The sequence below is a fragment of the Leptomonas pyrrhocoris genome, assembly GCF_001293395.1.
Source record: "Leptomonas pyrrhocoris isolate H10 chromosome Unknown, whole genome shotgun sequence".
Classification (NCBI taxonomy): Eukaryota; Euglenozoa; class Kinetoplastea; order Trypanosomatida; family Trypanosomatidae; genus Leptomonas; species Leptomonas pyrrhocoris.
In genome coordinates this window covers 637,237-645,591 of record NW_015438371.1, presented here as the reverse complement: position 1 = coordinate 645,591, position 8,355 = coordinate 637,237, and the positions used below count along the sequence as shown (strand labels likewise).

At 60.9% G+C, this 8,355-nt stretch overlaps 2 protein-coding genes across 3 annotated transcripts in view; both read left to right on the top strand.

Annotated features, from left to right (window-relative positions):
- Positions 1–1,594: 1,594 nt before the first annotated feature.
- Positions 1,595–2,785, top strand: ABB37_06795 (hypothetical protein; the record flags this gene model as incomplete). 2 transcript variants are annotated; one of them, XM_015805203.1, is made up of 1 exon in its annotated part: positions 1,595–2,785. In XM_015805203.1, the coding sequence occupies exon 1, from the start codon at positions 1,820–1,822 to the stop codon at positions 2,783–2,785; it is 966 nt and encodes a 321-aa protein (XP_015656496.1). In that variant the 5' UTR covers positions 1,595–1,819. The 2 variants fall into 2 exon arrangements, with proteins under 2 accessions (XP_015656496.1, XP_015656495.1); XM_015805202.1 differs by having other exon boundaries at positions 1,598–2,785.
- A 758-nt stretch (positions 2,786–3,543) lies between these two features.
- ABB37_06794 (hypothetical protein) overlaps positions 3,544–8,355 on the top strand; it is a gene marked incomplete at its 3' end in the record, with an annotated part of 6,109 nt that continues 1,297 nt past the window's right edge. The window contains exon 1 of the mRNA XM_015805201.1: positions 3,544–8,355. This exon is cut by the window's right edge and continues 1,297 nt beyond it. Coding sequence (XP_015656494.1) covers positions 4,229–8,355 — 4,127 coding nt within the window. The 5' untranslated portion in view covers positions 3,544–4,228.

Below are 8,355 nucleotides of genomic sequence, written 5' to 3'. Positions count from 1 at the left end.
GCAGACGAAGCTCGCCGACACTGAGGCCACTCTGCAGACCACGGAGGAGAACCTGCAGGAGACGCAGACCAAGCTCGCCGAGCACCGAGGAGAACCTGCAGGAGACGCAGGCCAAGCTCGCCGACACCGAGGAGAACCTTCAGGAGACGCAGGCGAAGCTCGCCGACACCGAGGATACGCTCGCCGAGACGCAGGCCGCACTGGAAGAAACGGATCGAACACTCTCCGCTGAGATCGCGTCGTTAGAGGGGCAACTGGGTGTGGCCCGGACGCTCGGTCAGCAGCAGGGCGTCTACATTGACAAGCTCATCGAGTACACGCAGGCCACCTACCACACAACGCTGGAGGGGCTGACGGCGGTGCAGACGACGGCGCTGGCGGAGATGCTGGCGCGGTCGGGTCTGATCATCACGGCCGTCACCGATGCGGCGACGGCGGAGGTGGACAAGATGAAGGAGATATGTCACATGATGGACGGCAACTACAAGGAGACGGCCGCGCGGTTCGACATGCTGCGTCGCATTCTCGGCAAGATCGACCAGGACGTGAAGGAGGCGGTGGTGGAGGTGGACAGCAAGGGCAGGCGTCAGGACGAGCCAGCGGTGTCTTCTACGCGTCACCTGGGTGATGTCTCGAACCGTGAGAACAGCATGGACCGTAAGGGTCGTTCGCGGTCTCGTCCGTCGCTGATGCCGCTGTAAACCAGTAGTCTCTTCGTTGGTGGAAACTCTGGAGTTGACGGCGTTACCGATGGCGCCTCTGCTGCTCTCACGCCGTTGCGTCAATTGGCGGCGGTCTTCGTGTTGTGTTGTACTAGTGCCGTTGAAACTCCTACTTATCTCCTCCGTTTGTTTTTGTTGTTGGGCTGCATACTTTGGTGTGTGCTCTCGTTCTCCAAAGCGCGGTGCTACCAAGCTTCTAGAGTTTTTTTCTCTTTGTTTTGCCGTTCTAGATGATTTTTTTTTCTTTGAAGAACTAAAACCGGTATTTTTGTCTTCGGACCTCTCAAGAGACGATCACGGAGGCTCTCGCGAGAAAGGTGTGTTCTCCTTGTATGAGCGCCTTTTCCATGTCTTCTTTGTTCTTATTTTCTGTGTACCTCTTCAGTTTTGATTGACGCATTGTCGCGAGGAATCGTTGGTATTATGGAGATTTTGTGGAGCTTCAGACGGCTGTTGCTGCCTTTGATCACGGCAGGCGACAGATGGCCCTGATAAAGCTGGGAAGAGCCGTTTCGTCGGCTTCTCCCTCCCCCTCTCCTCTCTTTCTCACGTTGGCAGTCTCGAGTCGACGTGCAGAGAAGCGCAGTACGATGATGAGGGAGCTTGGAGTGCGTGGGGGTAGCGGTGCGGATGGGCCACTGTACGTATATACATTGCCTTATCTGCCTTCCATGCCTACGCCACCGAGGTGTTTCAGAGGCTTGCGCAAGCGATGGAGCTTGCTTCTTGTCGTACTCGTTTGCGGTGGGTGTTGCCACGCCTTTGTGTTCTTCCCCGAATCTATCCTGCTCTGTCACGTCGCTTCCTCTATTCCTTAATTTGTTTTTTCTTTTGTGCGCTCTCCCTCCACCGCGTCCACTCCGTGCGTGACAGTAGAGTTCACCGTTTCTGCCCGTCGAGGGATGCCCTGGCAACATTTGAAAACAATCGATCCAGCTAGCCTAGAGGTTTCTATTGGTAAAGGTTCTCTTTTCGGCACCGAAGCAGCGGAAAGAATGATGTACTCGGCAGCTCCACAGCGCGCCTCGGCAGCGAACGCAGTCGGTACGGACGTCTGCTCGAAGGACTCTCCCCCTGCAGCCTTCTTCACCAAAGCCATGAGCAGCAATAGCAGCAGCCTCTTCTCCGATGCTTCCGTGCATGAGCCTGACCCGACGGATGCCCTCGCGAAGGAATCGCAAGAACAGGAGCGTCTCGACGCACAACGCGTCAAGGCGGCTGAAGTGGCTGCCCTCAACGCCTCCGCAGCAGCCAACTGCGCGGAGACGGAGGCGGCGTTGCGGCGTACCACGCAAGAGGCACATCGAGCGCTGCAGACGGCCCACACCGTCACCGCTGCGCTCGCCACGCAGGATGAGACGATCGCCGCGGTGGAGACCGCCATGCGGGAGAGTGAGCGAGAGTGGCATCATGGCCGCAAGGAAATGCGACGCATGCGGCACTGGTACGTTGCCTTGGCACACTGGCTGCGCTGTGGTGGCTCCGCGTCCTTTCGCAGTGTTGCCGCGAAGGAGGACAGGAAGGCTCTCGTAAGCAACACGCATCCAATGCACTCCGTCGCGGAGAAGCGCGGCATGCGTACCGACTTCACCGCGGTGCTAAAGGCAACGGCAGACGAGCCGCTGCATGGCGAGGGCGCTCTCGTCGGCGCCTCCCGTGGCGCTGCAGATCGTGCCCGGTCCACCGACTCTACTCCGGTGCCTGATGCCGCGGCAGATACAGTGGGAAAGTGCGGCCATCGTCGACGCGGTCAAGGCGAGACAACGGAGGTGCCTTCTTCTTCGTCCCCCGCCGCTGCCGCCCGATCCACTCGCCTGCGTGGCGTCCTGTTGGAGAACGAAAGCACTCCCTCTCTCACGGGGCAGCAGCAGCGGGCTGACATGGAGCTGTGCGATCGCATAGAGCCCGGGATAGTGGAGGTGCGTCAACTTGTGAAGGAGATGCACGAGCAGGCGCTGCTGCACAATGAAATGCTGACAGCTCACATCGATCGCCTTGACAACGCGAACGCGCAGACAGAAAGGACGACTGCGAAAAATGTTGCTGTGGTGCAGAAGCGCTGACCTTAATGCCCGTCGTTGTTGTAGTGTGCGTAAATGGCTAATACTTGTTTTGTGTTGTTGTTGCCTGTGGTGTTCTTCCTGACTTTCTCAGACTGCACGCCCTTTATTTCTTTTGTACTTCTCCTTTATGGCTTCCATTGATTTCTTTTCGTTGCTGTTGATTGGCTGCTTAGTGTCTGGATGTACGCTGCTGCCCGCACTCACGGCCTTTCTCCTTTCCTTTGCTTTTCCACTGCTGCTCGGATGACCTTCTGGTATATACTGCTTCTCTATTTTCCTTCTCGTACTAACAACCTGCGTGGAGTAAAAGAAAAATAAACGACGCTGCTCAACTGAAGTTCCATGCTTCTTGCTGTGAAGTCCAATGAGGGCTCGCGCCGCGGTGCGTTGGGGTACGTCCTGCGATTTTTTGTGACCAGCAGTAGTGAAGGACTCTGCGGCTACCACGGCCGATCGAAAGAAGAGAAAACACTTTCGTTCTGCGCCTCTGCTGCCTCCCTTGTCAGCGCTGATGCTTTGCGCCGCAGCGGTGGGTGAGTCTTTTCAATTTGCGGGCTGCGCGGACCGGTTTTGTGCACTATGCAATCCTATTGCACTCGTGCCTTGCCAAGGGTGTAAGTCGCTGCTGGCCTCACATTGTGGGGTGTTTATGCGAGTGTGTGCCGAGCTCCTGGCTGGTATGACGTCGAGTACTACATATGCTGAATCTGAGACACCTTCTTCGTTCCTTCTTCAACCCCAATGCACCCATCTACACAGAGCTCTCCTTTCAGCTGGATTCTGTCAACTTCGTGCATGTTGCCAAAGCGTCTTCACCGCCGTTGAGTACGCCCCACTGCTCGTCTGCGCTGTCATTTCTTTCTTTCGATAAAATCGTTATCCCTGCGCACACACACGACCGATCTGCGTCGGTGTGTCGCCGGCAACTGTCTTCGTTTAGGTAAGCACGTATACTCTGTTGTGCGTGTTTGTGTGAGTGCTTTAGTCTGTGTGTGCGTACGTTCATTGGACATGGGATGGCGCCAACTCTCTCGCCGCATCGCGGTGGTCCACGACGCAACAGCGGCAACGGCGTCCTTCAACGTCGCTCGCCGATGGGCCCGGCCACCGCGGCCTCCTGCTTGGGCGGCCGGGGCACGGCGAAAACACCCGTCAGCTGCACCAACTCAACCGACTCCCTCTTCGCCGACGTGCTTGTCCAGTGGCGCTGCCGCTGCTGCTTCCTCGGCCCCAAAACCGGTACGCCAGCCACCGTCGCGCCCGCATCTCGCGCACGACGGCTACCACCCTCCTTCGGTCACGGCTCATGCGAGTGATGCCCACGACACGGCAGCTGGGATCGGTGCGGGAGGCAACTCTGCTGCAGCGAAGGGGTGCACCTCCACCGTCGCGTCCTCCGCAGCGCCACCACCACCACCTCCGACTCCGCATGCAGCGTTCGGCATGCACAGCCGTTTGAGTGCGTTCGACGTCGCCGCCCGACCGCCCGACAGCTACGCCTACGTGCACGCCAAATCGGACCAAACGGCGGCGCAGACGGGGAGACGGTCAGAGAAGGGCTCGTCGTTGACCGCAGACTCCCTCGCATCTCAACCGTCGAAAAGTCAGACGGTTGTGTCGGTGGACGGGGAGACGGCGCCGATCGCGGCGGCGCCTGCGGCTGTTCGACGCGTCCTGCAGCATTCGTCGCTGTCATCGACGGGCAGCAGCGGATTCCCCTCCTCATCGTCTTCCCTCCTTCCGACTGTGGCGGACATTCCTCGACCGGAGCACACCGCAACGCCGGACGCAGCAGCAACGCACTTCGGTGCCGCGGGGCAGAACCGTAAAGAGCACTCCACCCAGTCGTTGACACCTGCGGAGCGGCACACGCGTCGAGAGCGGCTGCGACAGACCCGCCAAACTCGTGCTCATCGGCGGCTGGAGCGGGCGGAGCAGAGCAGCGGTAGTGCCAACCATCCCTGCCGGATTCAAGGTGGCTGTCGCCACGTTCACAGCCACCATCAACAGCATCCGCCGCACGACAAGTATGAAACGAACGGCGCTGACACGCACGTAGAGTTTCCTGGCGGCTGCCCATACCGCCACTTCCCTGCTCATTACTGCGTCACACAGCTGCGCGAGGGCCGCTGTTCGTTGCACGATGTGGGCTGCTGCCCGTGGACGCACAGCGATGTGAGCGAGGGAGTGGGTCGAAGCTCATCCTCTGCCTTTCTGTCAAGCGACGCGCGGGGGCGACACGCGCGCTTCTCGCAGATTTCACCGCTGACCGTTGCAGACGCCGGTGATGACTGCGACGCGCTTCAGCAGTCGTCGGACAGAGTGGGTCAGCTGCTTCGTCTCTGCGTGGATGCGGTGGTGGCTGCGATGGAAGGGGCCGCAGAAGAGCACCGCCAGTTTTTCCTAGACGGTACGGCGGATCTTTCGCTTCTATGGCGGGCCTTACACGCGGCACAGAGCGAAGCGCCTGCTGCTGTTGGCGATACTCGCAGCGATGACTTGCTGCGCATCGAAACGCTGAAGGGCGAGACGAGTGACCGTGAGACGGCGTCGACCTGGTTAGCGCTGTCCGCGTCCGCGGATCTGGCGTGGTGTGCGATGGCGACGGAGGAGGTGAGGGCGGAGCCTTCTGCAGCGTACACTCCTCCTCATCTTCACCATCATGACGCGGACAACGGGTTGACAGATGCTTTCTACCCCGCCACGCTAGCACCAGCACTAACACCAGCAGCAGAAGCAGCAGCAGCAGCCGGAACGTCGCCCATGGCAAAAGAGGAGTTGGTGTATTGGAGCAGCTTCTTTACTTACCACAGCGCTGCGTACCCTGTCACGATGAGGGCGCCGCGGGGCTCTGCCTCTGTACCGAATACGATGGGCGCGGGGGAAGGCACGTCGGCCACCTCGGCAACTTCCACCACTGCAGTTGAAGCTACCCCTCGCCTCTGCCTTACCCCGTGTATCAGTGCGTGGGTGCTGCACGCGGCAGCTGCGCAGTTACGGACAGAAACTGCTTCACTACCAAAGGGAGCCGATGATGCCGATCACCGCCGCCGCGATCTCTTTCCAGCACCGACGTCCGCCCGCGTGTGCTTCCAACACGCCACGCTGTACCTGCTGGGGTGGCGCCGAAAGGAGCTGCGTCGATTTCTGCGCGGAGGCGAGCATCAACAAGGTGATTCTGCATTGACGGCGGATACATGGCCAACGGCACGAGAGGTGGATGTGGACCTCGTGCACAACACATCAACACCGTTGCCGCAACCGCCCGCTACTGCCGCCGCCACGACATCACCGCGTTGGGCACCGGTGCTGTTTCTTCGGGACGTGCTCATGGCGGCGTACGTGACGGTTGAGGGCCGAGTCGCCACGACGGCGGTCGAAGAGATGGCGGCGCACCTCTCGAGTTTCGAAGAAGGCGACGGCGTACAAGCACGCGATGGCGAATCTGTTTCCATCGTGCTGCCGTCAGATACACGTGATTCGTTGCTGAGCGTGTTCTTGAACATTTCCGCGGCTTGCGGCGAACAAAGCCAAGACGAGGTGGAGGTGCTGGTGCGTCGCGGAAGCTTTTTTTCTTTGCAGCGGACGATGCAGACACCCACACCCACTGGGTCGGCGCCGCCAACGTCTCTCCAACACGGGTCTCACAGCGCTGCTTCCGCTCCCACTACCAAGCCTCCCTCCTCCCGTAGCACGCCCAGCAGCGCCGTGGCGCTGAGGGCAGCGTTTGAAGGTGCCTGGACGAAGGTGCACAGGGTCGTGCTGCAGCTGCAGTGGGGGCTGCTGAGGTGTGAAGGACAGGCACGGCTGCCTGTGCCGGACTCCGCCAGCGTTGCGACGTCCTCCACGCTGCTTCTACCCTCGGCCCTGTCGCTTTCCTTGTATCTTCAACCCGCCCTGCTGCACATCGTGTCCGCTGCGTCCTCCGCCTTCGCCTTGCGCTACGAGTCCGAGCTCCGCAGACGCTCCGGATGGCAGCTGTGGACGAATCAACAGCTCTTTGTGAAGGAGCACGCGGCGGTGTACAACGGTGCTGCGTACGCCCGGCATTACCAGCCTGTGGCTCAACTCGGTCTGCGCAACTCATTGCTGAACTCTCTGCTGCTGCTCTCCACGCGACACGCGAATGCCGTCTTTGGCTTGGAGACAAGCGACGTGCGGCAGCTGCTTTTTGCCGCTCCACCACAGCACAAACGCACTACCGTGTTCAACACGACGACAACCACCGCTGCAGTCGCCACAAGATGGTGGGCAACGGCACAGCAGTCCGAGCACCGCTTTCGCCAGCAGCACCTGCAGCCTTTTATCTCCCTATCCTTGGGCTTCCTCACTGCTCTGCAGGAGCTGAGTCGATACCAGCTAAGCACGCAGCAGTCCCTCGTGCAGGCGTACGAGCAGCGCCGCACCGCACACGAGCTAGCAGGCTCGGAAGACCGCTACAGCCATGGAGGAAAGCCGATGAGGAGTGGCGTATCCTCGGATGGCGGCGGCCGTACGCGCAAGTACCACACGCCGTCCCACGAAGCTCAACAGGAAGCTCAGCGGAGGCGCGTGGAGGAGTTGAGGGGCGTCCCTTTGCTGGACAGACTGCTGCCGTACGGGTCTGCCACGGTGAGCCCAGATGCGGCAGCGTCCCTCCTTCGTCAGCTGCTGGAGGGCGGTCACCCGTACAAGGCCTTGAAGCTCGCCGCGTCCATCGTGCACGCCAGTCGCATGCTGCGCCACGCTGATCGGCAGCCGCGGCCCGTGCTCCAGCAAGGCTACCGCACCGTCCACACACGGATATGGAGTCGGCGCGCGCTGCGTCACGTGCTGGTGAAGAAGAAGGTGCCGGTGCTGCGCCTGGTGGGGGATGTGGAAGGCGAAGGTCGGAATCAAGAAGGCGGCGGCGGCGGTCGGCCCGGTGCGACGTCGCGATGTGCGGTGCGTCCTGTCGGACTCGTCTTCGCGCTGTCGCCACGCGTGGCGGTGGAGGTGGCGCGGGTGGGTTTGCGCATGGGGGAAGCCGGCGCCGCACTCGTCGACGGGGTCCAGCAGGATTGCGTGCGAGGGGCGCTGGTGGACTTCACAGAGGGGCGCGGGCTGCCAGTGCCCTCGCTGGCCGACATGGACGACGCGCTTCAGGGGTGCGTGGCAGACGACGATGCGTGTGAGGCGTGGTGGTCGGTGCCGAGCAAGACGCATTCTCGCGCAGGTGACTCATCAAACTCCTTCGATTCGTCGGGGCAGCGCCCAACTTCCAATGGGCAACAACGTCGCGGCAACAGCGCTGGCAGCCTCCTTCAACTCCTTGGAGTTGGCGAGGGGCGGTCGTCTCCTTCCTCGTTCCGCCGCAGTTCGCTTACGACGTCTTTGCAGGAGGAGGAATGGATGGGCGCTCGGCATCGGCGCATCGCCCCGACGCCTCTTCTGCTGGAGGTGCTGCAGGGACACACGCCGCCCTCCGACGCAGCGCGGCACACCAACTACCTTCGCCTTCTCTTGCAGGATGTCCAGCGCTTTTCTACGTGGCGGGTGCTCTTTACGTTGCAGTACCAGGCGTGTGACCGACACAGCCGCTACGCTACGGC